At 39.2% G+C, this 19995-nt stretch overlaps 1 protein-coding gene across 14 annotated transcripts in view; it reads left to right on the top strand.

Moving 5' to 3' along the window:
* The window catches only part of RELCH (RAB11 binding and LisH domain, coiled-coil and HEAT repeat containing), a 122321-nt gene that overhangs the window by 50166 nt on the left and 52160 nt on the right, over positions 1 to 19995 (top strand). For 10 of the 14 annotated variants that reach the window (XM_073332228.2, XM_073332224.2, XM_073332223.2 and 7 more), the window contains 3 exons: positions 8001 to 8113; positions 13265 to 13355; positions 17519 to 17590. In XM_073332228.2, coding sequence (XP_073188329.2) covers positions 8001 to 8113; positions 13265 to 13355; positions 17519 to 17590 — 276 coding nt within the window. Of the gene's footprint in view, positions 1 to 4458; positions 4592 to 8000; positions 8114 to 13264; positions 13356 to 17518; positions 17591 to 19995 lie in introns of those variants that run through there. The other 4 variants (XM_073332236.2, XM_073332227.2, XM_073332231.2 and 1 more) reach the window with 4 other exon arrangements.

The following is a 19995-nucleotide window of genomic DNA, read 5'->3' as shown; positions in this document are numbered from 1 at the left end:
ACATCAATAGTTTTATGAATATTAATAAAAAGAAAAGGAGTACTTGTGGCACCTTAGAGACTAACCAATTTATTTGAGCATGAGCTTTCGTGAGCTACAGCTCACTTCACGAAAGCTCATGCTCAAATAAATTGGTTAGTCTCTAAGGTGCCACAAGTACTCCTTTTCTTTTTGCGAATACAGACTAACACGGCTGTTACTCTGAAACCTATGAATATTAATATTATAGTAGTGGCCAGAGGCCCTAAATGGAATCAGGGTCCTGTTGTACTACACACTTTGCAAGCAAAGATAGATATTGTCCCTGTCCAAAATAAAAATTGACCATTTAAAAAGGTTTAGAATAAAATTTATGAATGTTTGACAATGAGTTGGTTATAACCAAAACCATGTTTAAAGTATACAGTAATATTAATTTTGGCATTTTTAGTGTCTTATGCTTCCTGGTATCTACTGAAGGCCCAAAATATCAAATTGAAAATTAGTACTTTATTCTGTTTTGCAAAAATTGAGTTCTTGTTGGCTAATTTGGCAATATTTAGGTACGTATTCAAGTTTAGCAAAACTTTAGAAGTCATTTCAAGGCATACCTTTAAGAAGCCCACTTAAATCTTTGTAGTAAAATGAGGTCTTGATTTTAATTCCATCAGCTTGGGTTAGAAGTGCCTAAGGGTAGCAACAGTTGCTTGCTGGGCAATCACTTAGCAGTGACCTAATGGTTAAGATATGAAGTAATATTGATAGTTTCAGAAAATTATCTGTGCTGCTTTGGTGGCTATGATTTAGGCTCTTGTGGCAAGTAAGATAAAGAGGAAGGGGAAAATTAAGGGAGTCTTGAGCATTCTGGGTTGATAGCTGACATCACCAAAATTTATGTTTTAAATCGTTTTTTAAAAGATGAGCTCAACTAGATAATAAAAACAGAAGTTTAACAACTGATAAAATACTTGAACACCATTCAAATGAATGAAACTTTGCATTTTGATATTTTGCAAATTGCTATTCATATTTTTTTTTCAATTGCGGATTTCCAGATAAGTTTCAAATACAGGTAATTGCTTGAAAATACACTCGTCTTGCATTGCACTCAGACACAAAGTATTGTTAGCCAGATGCTGATTGGGCTGAGATGTAATGTTTAGGATGTCAAGATTTCATTCTGCAAGGACCTCTGAGCAGGTATAGGGCCTGACACATGGCATTCCTTGCAGGAACTGGGCCTGAAATAATCTGTGTTTGGAGATATTTCTTGGATTGGCTTTATTAATTTTAATGAAACATTTAAGCTGGTTAGCAGCTGTTCAACTGCATTGATATTTGGCTAGCAGTAATACCACAAAAGGAGATTTCTTTGACTAAGTCATAACTAGGGAACAGCGATATCTCTCTAAACCCTTGAGTAAGAAAGTACTTAATGCAGATTTAGTCAAAACTCAATTTTTTTTTCACCCTTTATAAGACATAAATATAAATAGTTCCCTGTGTTGAACTGTGGCACTGATCATGACATTGCTGTGTGTATGCTCTCCCATTGACTGCAGTGGGAGTTCTCTGAGCAGAGTGCAGACAGGAGAAAGCCCTCTGGCTGTAGCATCAGGATCTTACTGCTCTTAAACTTTTTAATTAAAAATGAATAAGCTGTACTTGAACCTTCATACCTTTAAATTAGCAGACTGCATTGTTTTATTAACTGTAGGTTAACTTCAAAGATTTTGGTGGTCTGTAAGTCTGTGTACATAAAATGTGTACAGAATTGAGGGAAAGGGATATAGCTCATTACCTTTCAAAGAAAACAGAAGACTCATCACTGACTTTTTTACCCTTATCTCTTAAAAACAAACATTTTTAATTCAAATTACCAAACCTCTGTGCCCAACTTTTTGCAAATCATTCTCTTCAAACAAGGTTTCATGTAACCTACAGAGGGCAGCAAAAACAGTTATACAGACAGTGCAGTCAATGATTTATTGAATCTTCTCACATTTTGTCACAGCATGTTGCTGTCTTGTGTGAAGTTGATTTCTGAAGAATACAACTCTGGTGTTGCTAATTATTTTTTCTTTATGAAAATGGGGAGGAAATGCAATGCTAAGATCTTACACAACAACCAATGTAGAAGGGGTGCCAGTCTTGACAATCTGGGAAAATAACATAAAATATGCTGTATATTTTAAAAAGATTTGCATGAAGATGTAGAAACTGCTATTTACAGATGTGTTGAGACACTTTTTCATTCTCAGCCTTTTTCAGGCACTTAATTCCAAAAACAAAACTCATATGGGCTGAGATCTTGTTGATATCTTTTTCAAGCTAATCTCTGTGTTTTGGAAGTCTGATTAAAATATTGGTATTGTTTTAAAACTTTCAAAATGTGGTATAACAATCTAAGCATCTAAATAAGTGGCTAGATTTTCAGATACAATACACTAACCTGACAATCTGGCCACTTACTTTGATTCATAAATATAGCTGTGGGTGCCTAACTTTGGGTTCCCAAATCTGAAATTAAAATTTTGGAGTAGTTTAAATAACAGAAAATAGTCAAATGTGCCCAGATGCTGACTTAATTATATGTATCTGGAAATACATGTATTGATATTTATGTAACGTATTTGAGTTTGTTTCAGTATAGTACCAGGTTGTCAAACTCCCAACCTGTAGACTGGTTCTTCTCTGCTTAATGTACTTGCCTCCCTCATCCCCTAATATCACCCTGTAAATATGATCAAATATAACTGTCTTAGACCGAAATAGACCTTTGAGAGGTCTGAAGCATCCCAGTTCATTTCAATGTCATGTTAACTCTGAAACTTGTTCCTTTAATGGGGTTATCTTTTCTTTTTGAAATGTATATATTCATAAATAAATCTGAGCAAAGTTGAATTTTGCTCATTAGTTACCACAGCTGTATGCATAAACGACACATAAAGGATGTAAATAAGTGGTCATAAGTATCCTATATCAGTTTTTCCCCCCATTCACTCTTTAATTATGCAAACCTCCTAGTGGCATCCCTGACAGATTTCCTGTGGATTAGTGGATCGTGTTACCAGCCCACGAGCCATAATTAGGAATGTAATAATTTGACATACCTCCCCCCATGTTGAATGTGTGATTAAATGGTGTCATTCATCGAAAAACTAATACAAAGGTGTAGAGATAGAAATATATGTGAAACACTAGCATGGGATAGCAGTAGTGTCGCATACACTGCAATTGATTATTACAATCAAGCAGGTTTTATTTCCTCTACCCCTTTTTTGGAGGAGTTTCAGCAAAAAAGTTGCATACAACATCATTTGAGCATGTAAACATACATGAGTAGAGAAATCTAAAAAATATGTTTCCCATCCTATCCTGAGGTAAAAACACTGAAAACAAGGCACATTAGTTTTACCATGAGGTAAACTAGGCAAGGTCAATCACTGGTGGGACTATCGCATTGACCTCACCTAGTTTACTTTGTGATAAAACTAATGTGCCTTGACTTCACTGTGTTTTTTACTTTGGAATAGCTCATGCGCATAGGTTATCCTCTGGTAAAAACACACCTTTTCTCAGCATTGAAAACCAGGCCTCTGACATGTGATTTTACATTTCCACTTGCATTCATCATGTCACCTGTTTTGGGAGTTGGGCAGTGACAGTATGCTCAGCAATCTAAAGGGAGAAGTGTCTCACTTCTGAAAACCACCTCTTCTGGTAGTGTTGACTGGCATCAATAAAAGTTTAATCCAGTCCTCTTTAGCCAGAGATAGTGCAGAAAGGAGGGACTTATCAGGGCTGAACAGGGGCATTGAGGACCCCAAGTATAGAGCAGATGAAGAAAGTAAGAAAAATCTTTGAAAATCACTATCTTCTCGCATTTTATCTTTTCAACACAAGTGGTATTTCTTCCTGAGGAAGGCAAAAAATTATTTTTAATAACACTGGAAGTCCCTCTCCTTGAATGCTAGGCACTATATATAGTCTCCATAGTGCTAAACAGCTTTCTCTAACGTTTTTTGTTGAAATTAGTAGCCTGGGAACTTGGCTTTGTGTGTTTCCTGCTTGGAAAATGTAACATTTTCTAAAACATTTATTGTGCCATTGTTGCAAATCAAAAATCTTAGATGCTTATGGTCTTTACTGAATAAATATCCATCCAAAACATAAGAGCTAGTAATAGAAAGAAGTTTCTGTCTGTAGGATAACCACTCCTGTACAACTGTTTTCTCCCTTCTCTTTTCTGATTGACTGGAGAAGAATCAGCCATTTTTCAAGACTTTGAGAAACTTCACTTGTCCTGTGCTATCCACATGCAGCAACTATTTAACTCCTCACATCCCCCACAGGAAATCACCTCTTAGCTCCACTTGTACCCTCCCACTCGTCTCCCTTCATTAATTATATGGGAAAACACGATAAGACACCACTACTCAAGAAGATTTCTCACTGTTTCTCCACTCCCCTTAATAGAAGGAAGTATAGAAGCACTGATTCAACGATGCAGAGAACGCTCGATTCTCCCATAGTATGCACGAAAGAATGTGACCAATGGACAAGGAAACACAACTAATTCCATCTGCTATAATAACCAGCTTTCTGCAAGGTAAAGAATTAGCCTTGTATCTGCCCCATGTCAATGGTTTTAGGTTCCTCATCAGTCTTCCATACAAGAGAAAGTTAATATCTAGGTGTATATTAATCTAGGTTTTATCCTGTGATACCCATTGAGTTTATAAATGATCATTTTTATCAAATTTTTCAGTTAATTTAAAAAAAAATTTTTTTTTAAAGGAAGCTTTAGACAGAGATTTTTCTCCAGGTACTTTAGATCAGCCAGATGAGTGGAAACTCCACAGATCTTCATCTATCCAAAAGACCATCATAACAGTAAAAGATCCAGCATGCTAAAAACCCTATTCCTCCTTTCTCAGTAGTTTTTAAATAAAACTAAATATTCTTCTACACAGATCAAGGAAAGCTGAAGAATTAATGGGCAGAATATCAAGATAACATTGGCATATGGCAGACTGCAGGAAAATGAGACCAGAATATTTTTTTAAATATATAAAGGTCTTTCCAATACACAGTACCCATTGTAGGGAAATTGTATCCTACATACTACAAAATCTGATCAAATTTTATTGTCTTGAAGAGATCTCAAATTTCTGTATAGTGGTGGATACGCTGGAGGGTAGGCATAGGACAACAGAGGGACCTAGACAAATTAAAGGATTGGGCCAAAAGAAATCTGATGAGGTTCAACAAGGACAAGTGCAGAGTACTGCACTTAGGACAGAAGAATCCCATGCACTGCTACAGACTAGGGACCGAGTAGCTAGGCAGCAGTTCTGCAGAACAGGACTTAGGGGTTACAGTGGACGAGAAGCTGGATATGAGTCAACAGTGTGCCCTTGTTGCCAAGAAGGCTAACAGCATTTTGGGCTGTATAAATAGGAACATTGCCAGCAGATCGAGGGACGTGATCATTCCCCTCTCTTCAGCATTGGTGAGGCCTCATCTGGAGTACTGTGTCTAGTTTTGGGCCCCACACTCAAGAAGGATGTGGAAAAATTGGAAAGAATACAGTGGAGGGCAACAAAAATGATTAGGGGGCTGGAGCACATGACTTATGAGGAGAAGCTGAGGGGACTGGGATTATTTAGTCTGCAGAAGAGAAGAATGAGGGGGGATTTGATAGCTGTTTCCAGCTATCTGAAAGGGGGTTCTAAAGAGGATGAATCTAGACTGTTCTCAGTGGTAGCAGATGACAGAACAAGGAGTAATGGTCTCAAGTTGCAGTGGGGGAGGTTTAGGTTAGATATTAGGAAAAACATTTTTCACTAGGAGGGTGGTGAAGCACTGGAATGGATTACTTAGGGAGCTGGTGGAATCTCCTTCCTTAGAAGTTTTAAGGTCAGGCTTGACAAAGCCCTGGCTGGGATGATTTATTTGGGGATTGGTCCTGCTTTGAGTAGGGGTTGGACTAGATGACATCCTGAGGTCCCTTCCAACCCTGGTATTCTATGATTTTACGAGCTAACACTTTTTGAAGAAGGGGGAATATGACAGCCATCATGGTAAAATCTGTTCTTTTTTTGTAATACAATTTTGGAATCCACTGCATCAAGAAATCAGATGCTTATTTTTCCTTTGTGCAGTACAAAACAAAAATATACAACAAACCCTTTAAAAAAAAAAAGAAGACTATCAGATTTTTAAATGTGGCAAAATCCCAGAGTCTTTCGTATATAAAATAAAATCTAGCATTCAGAGTTCTAGAAGGGAATAAATCTTTGAAGGAAGAAAGTTACAAAGGGTATAGCACAGCAGCTAAATAAATAAAAGGTAACTTTAACAAAGTGCACACATTTCTGTCTTGGCCTATAAAAAGTACCTGGTCACATCATTATCTGACACATATAGTAAAGGAAATAACAAAACTGGCCAAACCTGCTCATTATATACCCCCACTCTCCTTTGGATTTTGCAAGAGTAGATGAGACACTCCCATGTCCCCTCCAGTCTGTAATGAATAAGAACCTGTTTCACTTATGGTTTTCCAAGCTGTACCTCATTTGGGATAAATTTTACCTGTAGTTACCTCAGTGATGTGTATTTAATGTATATACGTGTCTCGTTGAAATCCTGAGGTGAAAAGCTGCATAAGTGCAAAACATTTTTATTAAATCTGCCTCAAAAATCAAACTGCAAAGATAGCTCTTCCATTGGCAGGAATTGGCCAACTTGTACAACACGCATAATTTTATAATAAAATCTACTATCAATAGAGAAACTGAAAAATCAAGAAAAGTGAGCTTGTATCATTGAAATGTTATCCTTCCCATCATATCTCTAGTCTGTCAATATCATTTACTGAATTAGAAAAAGTTCCCATTCAAAAAGTCTGATTCAAGCAGAAACTCAAGTCTCCATGCAAAGTTACTAGAGCAGCAGTGTCTTCCAATTTCTGTTCTTTATTCTAGCTTGCTCTTCATTGCTTGTTAATCTAAAAACTGCTAAATGAGCACACCAAAGGGGGAAAACGAATTACTTGCATGTTGCGAGCCCTTTTCATTTTTAATGATGTTATCTCAGCAGACCCTTCTTTCTCTGTCTACCCTACCATGAAGTTTCTCTCCCTAACCTTCATTTTGAATTAGGTGGTAGTTGTGCTGTTATCAAGTGGGGGCCTAAGATGACTGAGGTCAAGGAAAGGGATTTCCAGTCCATATTTTTAAAAATTGTTTCCTCTGAGAATGAATATCATCAGATTTTGAGGGGCGGGGAGGCTGTTTACAGTAGTAGGAACCTCTTTCCTCAAAATCTGATGATATTCATTCTCAGAGGAAACATTCTCAAACAGAAGTTTGTTTCTGTGGGAATTTTATTGCTCTGGGAAGAGAATTCAATTTCAAATTTTTCCTTTTTATTGAAAAATCCCCTTTTTAAAAGCATACCGTACTTCATATAAATACCATAGGGGCCTGTTTGTGCAAATTCTTGCACCACGTATTGCTTTGACACTTTGATTCAAATGTACAATCAAAATTGTGTGAATGGGACACTCTTTTTCTCTTTAAATCCATGTTGACACAATCAGCCTCTCAGAATGAGCTTTGTGTAAGCTTTAAAACTTTTTAACCAACATATTTTGTTCAACTGATTAAAAGTTCCTGCAGATAATGTAAATTAAACTTTAATCATCACTGTCCTAGAATTATCAATAGAGGTGAGCTGCAAATATTAATACTAATAATCTTGGTAGGGTTTTAAATTTTATGTGCTGAATTCTTGAAATCATGAAAAGGAGGCATTTAGCGCATAATTTTCTTAGGTTTTTTAACATTTTCAGGTCACTTTATAAGAGAGAGACTTCAATTAAAATGTCTTCTGTTTCTGTTTTGCTGTTGTGAGGCTAGATATATCATTTCACTTTCTTCTGCCATTAATGACTATTTGCCCAAAGCATTTTTACTTTGTTTGGTTTTTCCTCCACCCACAATTTTTTTTAGGAATTGATTCCACTCATACTGTGTACAGCCTGCCTCCATCCTGAACCCAAAGAGAGAGATCAGCTCCTACACATACTGTTCAATTTGATCAAACGACCAGATGATGAACAAAGGTGTGTGTGTTGGGCCGGGCCATGGGGTACTTTTTCTTATGACAGAGAAGCAGGTTTAATGGAAACTGGATGCTCTTACACGGCTATTGGTTGATTTTCATTCAGTTCACATTGTATTAACAAACTAATGTGGACTTTGGGACTTTCCATTTCTATGATTTGCACTTCCATGTGTAATTTATAGTTACTGAAATGTAAGAATACACTCTGCAAACTTCAGTATAATATTTCAGTTCCTTTAAGAAAAAAGGTGAACTGAAATGTTTTTTTAAATAAGCTTAAGATCATAAATCTAATACTTGTGTAGATATATTGATATGCCAGTCTTTTAAAACTAGTTCCCTCATCACTCACCTGTCAAGACCCCTAGGTCCTTAGTTTCTCTCCAATATGTAATTACTTTACTGACACCTAAAGTAATGTTAGGAAAACAGTTCCTGCTCTTCAGGGATCAGTGATGTCAGCTGTTGCAAGAAAATTGCAGAAAACTTAGGGTCTAAAGTCTGGTTTTGGCAGGTAAGACTTTTTCACTTAATGTTGAAACTGTTTGTAGTTTAGCTTTACATATGTGTTGTGTTAATGATTTAGGATCTCATATAATGTAAGTTTAAAAAAAAAAAAACCTTTAATTCTCCATTAAGCAGTACTCGGGAAGTATTGCTTTGTGTTCCCTTTTACTCTCTCTTGTTAAGATTATCCTTAAGGTTGAAAGACAGTACTCTGGCTGGTATGTTTCCTTCTTTAATAATGGAAAGATTTTTTCATAACCATTTGTCTGGAACATTTCTCTTCCCTTTTTTTTTTCTTTTCATTAAGACGACCTACTCTAAAGCATTTTGAACTGTCATTGCTTTGTGCTGTCTTCTCCTGAGTCAAGTATAAAGAATTTATTTTCTATGTGTTTACTTAAATATTTTCTCTGCCATCACAACATTCTCATGTAACAAAGGAGTTTTAGCTGTATCAGTTGTTCACATGATATATATTAGTGTCTATGAGCAGTTGATAGTGAGATGTTTCTCTGTCCACAAAACCTGGAAATTGCTACCTACGTCATAGGGTCTCAGAAAGCCTGTATGTAAAGAGTGAGTCCTTGTTCCTTTTCAGGATCTTCAGGCTTGTGAATTTCACCTCCAAAATATACAGTGCTTTCAGTGAAAAAGTTTTGGATGTCCCAATACAATTTGTGTTGCTAACATTATTCTGTACTTTTTTAATATATAGAACTGCACAAATTTGTTGTAAGATTTTAGTCATTTGTGATCCAAATATTGCAGTTTTATCAAGCTGAGTTTCTGGGAGCCTCTTTACAGCTGTAACTAGACATCTGATTTCCAGCTAATAAAAGTGAAGTGAACCAACAATATTTTGCTTAAACTTTCACATTCAGCCCTTTACTATAAAATATGGGATGATATCTGAAAATTTCAGGTGTCAATTTTCCAGCAGAAAATATCAGAAAAAATATTTCTGCAATACCATGCAACAAAGTTCATATCTTAAAAGTAAAGTTAGTAAACATTCTAATACTCCTCTGATTAGCTGATCTCTGTGTTCAAACTTCAGTTGTCTAGTTAAAGCCCAAATTTTACATCCCTAGAATCCTAACAAATGTATGAACCTAAATCAAAATAAGATTCTGAGTACAAGCAGGAAAGTGTTTCTTCTTCAACACTGACTGCACAGTCAACATTTTACCTAAATTTTGTTTATATTATGTCTTAACGGTGTACAACCACTTGTCAGGAGGATCATGCAAGTGGAAATAGTCAAAACCATTCAGACATAATGATTTGAAAGGGTGGTGTCAGTCTGCTCTGTTAGGTACAGTGTTCATATGCTACTCAAGATCAACCACTGTGTAGAGACCTACAGTATACAATATCTCAGATGGGTAATGGATGGACTTTCATAAGTGCCTTGGAGGGTCGGGGGATTGGTGCATCAGTTCAGCAGGTTTAGTTCTATTTTTTTCTTTACATAAAAACATAAGGTGAAATGTGACATAGACTTGCTATAGTGTGATCCCATTTGTAATTGAACTATTAATAGCTAGTTGAACATTGGTGAATTATACTTATTACATACTAACTATATAGTGTAATAGACAGAGGATTTAATTACATATGCTTGACTGTGTACACACTATCCATGGGTAATAATCACATTAGCCCATAAGCATGTTGCCACCAATTTGTATGTATTCATCATATGTACAAACATGAAAGAGCTTGTTTTAGTTTATTATTAAGAGCAGTGAGGCTATATATACAAGAGTGTATAGGTTTTACCAAATATTTTAATAAATATCTGTATGGAAACTATTTCAGACTTCCATTTCTTGACAATTTTAAAGTTGTTTTTGGGTGCCTTTCATATTAATTTCAAAGACAGTTTCAGGAAACTCTGAAAAGTGTTCATATTTCCATGTTCCCTTTTGAAGTGTGCATTAAAACTCAGTTTCCAACCTCATAAGAGACTTTTGGATCCTGAGCTAACTTGGTTGCAAGGTTAGGAGGGCACAGAATTGTTTTCAGGTCAACAGTTGAGTTAAAAACATCAAATAACCCTTCCTAGTATTGACACAATTCCAGCACAAAGACGTGCTGTATTCAAGTTCTGTCACAACTGCATAATCGGATACTGCAGTGAAACTTTTCATCAGTATACTCTCTTTTTATGTTGAGGTGCAGCTGTGCTGTCCAAGCTGAAAAAAGAACCAACTGCAGACACTTGCAAGCTACCTTACTATTTTGTCATATCTCACAATTTTAAGATTCTTTGGGGAAGATCACTACTGCATCTCTCCTAGAGATGAGTTTTGACTAGCTTGATTCTTATTTAATAATTCCCTTTCCTTTTATCCCCTTCCTTAACTTTAAAGGTCTGTTGTTTGTAGTAGAGACTAAAGAAGAAAACCAGTTCACTCTGACAATAGGTTTTTCCCACCATTCCTCACACCTTCCATTCCTTTTGTGAAATCATTCTGATGTGGGTGTATCCCTCCTTTTCAGAGGACTGGGTGATGGATTAGTGTGTAGGTGAGAAATAACCAGCAGAAGCCCTGCCTTTCAACCTTAAGGACATATTGTGAACTGCATTAAGAATGTGTAGGCATGACAATAATTAACATAAATTGATGTATTCTTGATTTGTTTCAGTAAATGTGTAAATTCACAAGTAGATTGGTAAACTTACTGGAGGGATGGTATTATATTCATTCTATGCTAAGGTGTTAAAATGTACACATTTATTTTGGCTGCTGACATGGCTAGTAGAACGTAACACTCTATTAAGAGCAGCTATGAATGTAATCATTACGTTACTTGCAAAGTTATTTAAACCCCAATCTTATCAACTCATGCAAAAATAGGCAAAGTTGTAGCAAGATAGGTGTCTATTAAGTAGAAGTTGGAATGTCACAAGTGCTAGCTAAGGAGAATCCACAGGTGCTTGTGACTTGACCCTCTTGTGTCTTCCGGATTCAGACCTCAAAAATACCTCCTTACAGATGTCTTACCATGGTTCTGTCTCTTGAGTCTCTGTCCACGCCTCCTCTTAAAGGGTAAGGAGGCACATACACACTCTGCATGGATTCTGGTTTCATATATACATCTTTAGAAAAGGAGACGATGTTTTAAACCACAGTTAAACTTGAACTCAAATATTGGAAAACATTGCATTGAGGCTCTGGTATTCCCAGGTGGTTTTTGAAGAATTTTCCTATCCTCCTACTTGCGTGGTGCCTCATGAGCTAGCTTTTTATTTTAAAATTGATCTTTTTGGATGTAGGTGTAGCCATTCAACTGGTAATCAAAAGCCATGGGAAGGAGGTAAAACTTGATCAAACCTTTTGCAATAAAAACTTGAAATATATAACATTTTTGCAGCTCGGGGAGGAATAGTTTTGCTTTCGTAAACTGGGTGTATGGATAGAGTCCCTAAAGAAATTCAGATTTCTTTAAGTTTTTAAACTAAAGTGATTGCATAGTCTGATTAAGTTCTCTAACGGGTCACAGTTTTGTCAGCCTTTTACAAACTTGAGTACGTCTGAAGATTTCAGATACCTTTCTGACTGAGTAATAGGATCATTCTTTTAAAAGCCCATGTGACCAATTTTGTGTCAAAAGCAGTAGATTAAATAAAACCTTCCTAACTTTAGATTTACTTTATTTGAGCTGACCATTTTCAGAAAACACTAACAAATACTTCTGTTATAAACAGTTATTCCATGTTTTCCATGAACAGCCTTAATCCATAGTCTGACATATTATACCATCACAACAGTAAAATATTAACATTCTCTACTTTCAAAATTAGACAAAACAGTTACTTTGCAAATGTTTAAATTCTTGAAACATAGAATTCCAGACTTCCAAGTTATAATTACTGTTACCAGCCTTCTGACAAGAATTGAGTCCACATATTGTGGACGAGAATTTTATCCACCTAAAAAAAAGTGTTTGTGTATATGTATATATCATGAAACCACTTCTCAAGGAAAATTCAATTACTGCTATTAACAAGGTTCATCAAGCATTTAAGGCACAAAATATTATGTAGTAGTGCACTTTTTTTACTAATGCATTGATATTCTAACAGTATTAGAAAACTAACAAATAGTAAGGGGGCTTAATTATTGATGATGTATATCTGAGAATAGGTATCCTCTAAATCATAGGTTCTCAGCCTTTTCTTTCTGAGGCCCCCCTTAACATGCTATAAAAATTCCATAGCCCACAGGTGCCACAAGAACTGTTTTTTTTCTGCATATAAAAGCCAGGGCTGGCATTAGGGAGTAGCAAACAGGGAGTAGCAAACAGGGGGTCCCTTCGAAGCTATATTACTCAGATTTTGGCTTCAGCCCCGGATGACAGGGCTCTGGGCTTCAGACCCATGCAGTGGGGCTTCAGCTTTCCGCTCTGGGTCCCAGCAAGTCTAAGGCTGGCCCTGCTTGGGGGACCCCCTGAAGCCTGCTTGCAGGCCCACAGTCAGCCCCAGATCCATGGTTGAGAACCACTGCTCTAAATAATCCTTTCAGCCTATTATATCTTCTTTTCCTAAAAAGCAGATATAAAATGGAGGCATAAAATATTTATTGTAGGAAAACATTTACAATGTAAACAAGTTAAAGATTTTGATGTTTTTCAGACAGATGATATTGACTGGTTGTGTGGCATTTGCTCGACATGTTGGACCAACACGTGTAGAAGCTGAACTCTTACCACAATGTTGGGAACAGGTAACTGAATATTTCATGCTTACAACAGTAGAGTTTCTGCAGTTTACTAAGGATTTGTTTTAAACCTGCTTATTATGCAGATTTAAAACACAAACAAGGAAGTATTTCTTCACACAGTGCAGTCATCCTGTGGAACTCATTGTCAGGGGATGTTGTGAAGGCCAGAAGTATAACAGGGTTAAAAAAAGAATTAGATAAGTTCATGGAGGATAGGTCCATCAGTGACTGTTAGCCAAGATGGTCAGGGAAGCAGCCCCATTCTCTGGGTGTTCCTAAACCTCTGACTGCTACAAGTTGGGACTAGACAAGAGGGGATGGATCACTCGATAATTGCCCTGTTCTGTTCATTCCCTCTGAAGCATCTGGCACTGGCCACTGTTGGAAAACAGAACACTAGGCTAAATGGATCATTGGACTCACCCAGTGTGGCCCATTTTTCTGTTCTGAAAATATTTTTGATGTATGGAGACACTTCCATCTTGTTTGATAACAAATTTTTGTGCAGCATTGATAGTGCAAGAGCCAAGAAAAAGGAAGCCAGCCAAAGAGAATTAGGGGATTCTAGTTATCTGTAATATACTAAATAAAAAAACTTATTAAAATGCAAATTATGCTTTGTAGGACAGGCATTACAGGGAATAGGAACTTGCATTTCAAGTATGTAAATGATCATTTCCAGTATATGATTCTCTAAATTCCATACCTTAAATATTAGTTGGAAGAATATTTCGATCAATTTTGGTCAATGATGTGTCATCTGATACCCCGAGAGTGTTCATTATAATTAAAAATCTCTAATATTTAAGAGCTTAGCAATCCTAGCTGAAGTGTAACAGAACAATTTTAGTATTAAAGTAGATATGAAGCTGGGAGAAAAAGCTTTTAAAGGGAATTAATGAGATGTATTGTTCTTCAGGTATGTTGGTGTAGGTCCTACTGTAAGTGCAGATGTGCCTCATGAGCCCAAGCTCTAATTTTTTTGAATAGCAGTGCCTGAGGACTGCGCATACACAGTGTGATTCCTTGTGCTCCTGCATGAAGGCATAAAAGGTGGCATAGCTCAGTTCCCTCTTACCACCATGGCAGGAAGATGAAATCCAGCAAGTCCCTGACCCTCTGACTCTCTTCAGAGACTCTTAAACCAGTTCTTTTCCAACTATTGGATGACAAAAATCTTAGTTTCAGTCTATTGATTCCGCTATACATCTTTCTGTAGAGCGGCATGAGGCACTTTGTGCCAAGCACCATATCTCATGGCAGAATACATGAAACCTCAGGTTTCAAACTCTGTCCATCCTGCAACAGACTGATCCTAATCAAAGATGTCAAAGCCAGTGACTCTCCTGCCTAGAGAGAGCAGCGTCTTGGACATGTGCTCTATATTTAAGTTCTTCTCTGTCAGGACCTGCAAGTCCAATGACTCTCTGCGTAAGCTACATCTGTTTGAAACAGTCCATGCAGGTGACTTTGGAGTGACAGTTACGATCAGAGCAAGACCAGATAAATCACCATTGGCTAGCGCTCCCTGGAGCACACATCATGGTGTGGGTTCAGGCAGTGGAAGGGAAGGCCAAGAGGACACTGGCAGAGTTAGCAGAGACTGCCTCAGTGTTGACTGTCCAAGTACAGGCTACTCTAGCTCCTGTACCAACTGCCTCAAAACCAGCACCTCAGTCGTTAAACTTGGTACCGACACCCGCTCCTAAATGGGACACCAACTCAGTCAGACCAAGCTAAATAACTCCAAGACCAAAGGGAAGTCCCAGAGGGAGAAAATGAGACATCACTCCAACAAGGGCAAAGCTCCAAGCAGTCAGTCAGAGAGACCCAGCGCCAATCCCGGTATTGGTTCCCATGACTGAGCTGAGCAAGGAGCTGGGATATGTAATAGAGGTGTCTGTATCGTCTCTAAAGCTGTTCCTGGTATGCTACCTTTTAAAGAAGGGATACTATTCTTTGCCATTGCTGACTAATTCCTTGTCTCCAACATCAAGCAAAATCACTCTATCTTGCCATCAGAGAATGATGCAAGGAAGGATATCAAGGAGCCCCATTCAGAGTACCAGTGCAGGAGTGGTACCTGGCTAACCAGTTTCACTATGCCAATACATTTATAGCATGCTATATAGACCCCAGTGGTCTTATTGGAAACTGTCCACCCATTTGTCCGAGCAGATTAGCCTCCTCCATTTCTAGGAAAAGGAGGAAATCACGTGCTCTGATGGCACCATACACCAAAACCAGACATGGATCCGTGCCCATGGGAACAGGAGATCATAGAGGGACAATGACACCCGCCATCCTCTCCCAACGAATCCTCTTCACTGGATGCAGTAGTAGCACCAGCAGCAACAGAGGACTTTAAAGACTTCCAGGACCTCCTGTCTCAAATTGCGGAGACGCTGGACGTTAAGACTACGTTCATGCAAGAAAAGTCTCACAAGCTCTTTGGTGTCCTGAGTTTGCTGACACAAACCAGGATCGCCCTCCTAAATAATGAAGGAATCTGATAACTGTCAAATGAGACTTCAGAGGCACCGGCCACTCTTCTTCCTGCCTCCGAGTGCTTGGAAAAAAAGTATCAGATGCCCCCAAAAGGATTTGAGCACTTTTATATTCATCCAACCCAGGGCCCTTGGAAGCAAGATATGTTCTTCAATCTCATTGCTGCTCCAGTGCCAAACTATCGTAGAGCAAATATTCTCATGTTGGGGGATGATGGCACTACACCTGTTCAACACTGATGTCAAAGCCAAGTGCCAGAACTTTTGTTCCACATGGGGCATGAGGCCAGATGCATTCCTTCAGCAGTGGTCCCACGGACATTTATATGCCATTCCACTTGATTCCCTTAATCCCCAGGCCAATCTCCAAATTCAAAAGGAACAAAGACATGATTATTCTCATGGCTTAATACTGGCCAAGGCAGTTTTGGCTGACAGACCTACTACAAATGTCCGTCCCATCTTCAGACTACCTGGGCCTGATCTTGCGCCACCACAACCAGTTCTGTGACCTGAAGTCATTGCATGGTTGTTGGCTGGTTGAGTACCACAGATAGTGACAGTCCTCTACAGATCCAGGAAACCCTGATACAGAACATGAATATATCAACCAGAAGAATGTATTCATCTAAATGGAAGAAGTTCTGTATGTCAGCAAGCTAACATGGTCTAGACTCAGTCCATACCACGATACAAAAGATCCTCAACTACATTTTTGCACTTAAAACAGACCGAGCTCTAGTTCAGCTCTATTAAGGTCCGCACTGCAGGAGTTACACACTTATCCACCTGTCAAAGATAGTACTCTTTCCTAGATGTACATTTAATTTTCCTGAGGCTCCTGGAGCCTCCATTTGAGCCTCTCACAGGATGCATCTTACAATCCCTCATTCTGAAGACTGTCTTACTAGCGGCAATTGTTTTGGCCGGGAGAGTGATTGTGCTTCAGGCTCTTGGGGCCGAACCCCTATGTGACATTACATAGGAACAAGGTAGTGCTGAGACTCACATAAAGTTCAGCCCTAAGATTCTCTCAGAATTTCATCTAAACCAGTCAATCTGCCTGCCTTCTTCCCAAAGCTGCACTCTGCCCCAGGGAAGAAGAAACTGTGCACACTAAATGTATCCAGGACTTCTGCTTTATTACATCAACAGAACTAACCCATTCATATTGTTACCCTGTCTCTTTCTAGCTGTAGTTAGGCACTCTAAAGATCAAGTTATCTCTTCACCAAAAAAATAAATATTTATATATATATTTTATGTTACCAGCTGACTGGTGTACTTTTCCCAACAAACTTCAAGGCCCACTGCGCCAGAGTGCAAGCAAGATTCTCCACCTGCTTCAGAAATCTGCCAGTATCAGAAATCTATAAGGTGATAGTGTAGAGTAATCCGCTGACCCTTATCAAACACTAAGTCTTGGACTTAGCTGCTAAATCAGCTATCAGGTTTGAGAGAGAGGTACTACAATCACTGTTTGGTTGATACTGCTGATATTCTTCATTTCCCAACCCTATTGGACACTGCTATTCAAAAACATCTGATATTGCTTACCTGAGGCTCTATGTGTGCTTATAGTGCGGGATCCACACTGAGAACATCTTGAAGAACCACAGTTACTATAGAATAAGTAAACGTTCTATTTCTCTTCACCAGATCAATCACAAATACCCAGAGAGACGATTACTAGTGGCAGAGTCCTGTGGAGCTCTAGCACCTTATCTTCCTGTAAGTATTTGTATTTACTGCTAACACTTTGTTTGGTAGAGAGTAAGAGGAAAACATATAGCAGGGGTGGCCAAACAATCTTCAGAAGTTTGAGAGACGGCTGAGCATGCCAAGACTTGGGGTTTCAGTTCCGCTCCTGATGCACCCTGAGACTCCTCTCTCCATGGGACAGAAGCCCCTAGATCCACCACCCCACTGCAGGTAGGAGTCCCGACTTCCCCGCCCCACCCAGTCTCATAGGCAGAGAATGGAAGGGGGGTTGGGGGAGCTTCATGAGCCTCAGTTTAATTGTAAAAGAGCAGCATGTGGCTCACGAGCCACGGTTTGGCCACGTCTGAACAAATGGCTTTGGCTGTTACCCTATCACTTACCACTTTCACATTCAAAGGGGGAAAATATCTTGAGGGATGATGTTGGTTGTAACATTATATATTCTTCTATATTCTAGAAGTGCTCCACTAGAGGTGCTCCACTAGAGGTGCTCCACTTCAGGTGTGCTCACACCACTTGCACCTTTAATTGGAGATTTTTGGTTGCTGTGCCCATTTGGCCCATGCATGAGCCCTACACTTCCTCATGCCCTGCTCTGAGGCTCTATGGGGCTGCATGGGCAAATCACCCACATTTCCTTCTCAGCTGCCTTGGCCTGAGCCAGTGTTAGTGTGCCTTACTGTTCAAACCTGACAACTTTGTCTAGTTATCTTTCTTTATTATTTATCTTATTTTATGAAGTGGTTTAGGGGGATTTTCTTTTGTTCCCATTTGCCTTTTCAGGGGGATCTTATCCTGTTGAGATAACCATTGCCCTGGTGTATGCCAGGCTCTCTGAGCTTCAAATGGCATGTCTCTTGCTGGGAGGCTGTCTGGGTCAGTGACATGCATTCCCATTGTATCTGCTGTTTGAGAAAGTCTTATATCATGCAAAAGTGCTCCATTTGCTCCGCTTTTAAAGGCAGGGCAATGTAGAATCAGTCGTTAAAATCCAGACTCTTAATGATGGAGCGTTTCCTCCAGCTGGCCTCATATCCAGACCAGGAGACACCTCCCTACCCCTTTGGGCATCAGTCTCTGAGTGAACACAATGCCCCCTCAACTTCGGTACATTCACCTGGGTCTACCAGAGGTAAATCCATGAAGACCCATAGAAAGAGGAGCCAAGAAAAAAAGAAAACCCAGTTTGGTCCCTGTGAAGTAAGACTGCCATGGAGACCTCTGGGTACAGCTGAGGCGCAAGATGCTGTTGGTACCAACATTTTGTCCAGAGCTTCAGGCTCCTCTGAGAATAAGGGCAACAAACATGCCTCGGTACCAAGACTTTCAGCGTCACAGAAGCAGAACACTGCAACAAGAGAACCTAAGCATTCCAGTTCTAAGAGAACAGTGCCCACAACTCCTTCTGTACTGTTTGTATCAAAATTGACCCCCCTAAAACTGCATTGTGCCAGGAAGATGCTACGCTTCTCATACAGTCTCGATGCCTCTTTAGGCATCCTCATCAATACCAACTAATTTTAGCTAGAAGGAACTTTCCAGATCAACTTATATCCTCGGTACTGATAGTGGAACAGGGTCCCATTCTCCAAGCCCACCTGGTACCACAGGAGTTCGAATTCTTTAAGTACTTACTTGTTTCAGAGGAATTGGAGTCTCCGTTGTTAATGGTTACAAAAGATTGTCAGTACCAAGACAGCCATAGTCTCCAAGGTAGACCTTCCCCACTACTGCTTGATTCTCCAATGCCTTCAGTGAGTCTGGGGCTCCCTACCTTAATGAGGAGGAATTATCCTCCAATTCAAATGCCTCAGTCCAAGATTCCTCTACTCTTCAGATAAGGGAACTCCTTCCTGACACTTTTGAAAAGAGCAAGAAGTTGCATCAAAGGCAGACCTGTGTTCCCACAACCTGGTTTGAGCACCAATGATGCAACCCCAATGCCTTTTGGACCCCCCAGTGGCGATACCGTGATTCTTGGACTGGATATTAACAGCAGTTTTCTCTTGCCCCTAATCTTTCTTGTGGGGACAACAGAGGGAGATGCTCCCCTGTTCCAAATGGCCCTCCTCCACTACCTCAGGCACAAGAGTCCTTTGAGGAGCTGGAGGCCAGGGCAGATAAAGAAGACAGTCTTCAAATATTTCTTCATCTTCCCAAGATTAGGTGATTCCTCCCCCACCTGTCTATGGCTGATAACTTCAGACACTTCCGGGAGTTAATGAACCGCTCTACAGATCCTTTTTTGGAAGAGGTCGGGGATTCGCAGCATAAGTTCCTGGATATTCTTCAACTGACTGTCTCTACCTGAGTTGCCCTGCTGTTAATGAGGCCCTGTTGGATCCTGCCAAATCCATCTGATGGAGCCCTGCGACGATACCACCAGTATGTAAATAGGCCAATACGAAATGTTA

The sequence above is a fragment of the Lepidochelys kempii genome, chromosome 2 (genome assembly GCF_965140285.1).
Source record: "Lepidochelys kempii isolate rLepKem1 chromosome 2, rLepKem1.hap1, whole genome shotgun sequence".
Lineage (NCBI taxonomy): Eukaryota > Metazoa > Chordata > Testudines > Cheloniidae > Lepidochelys > Lepidochelys kempii.
Note: the sequence above shows the minus strand (reverse complement) of the source record. Positions and strands in the feature narration are given on the sequence as shown.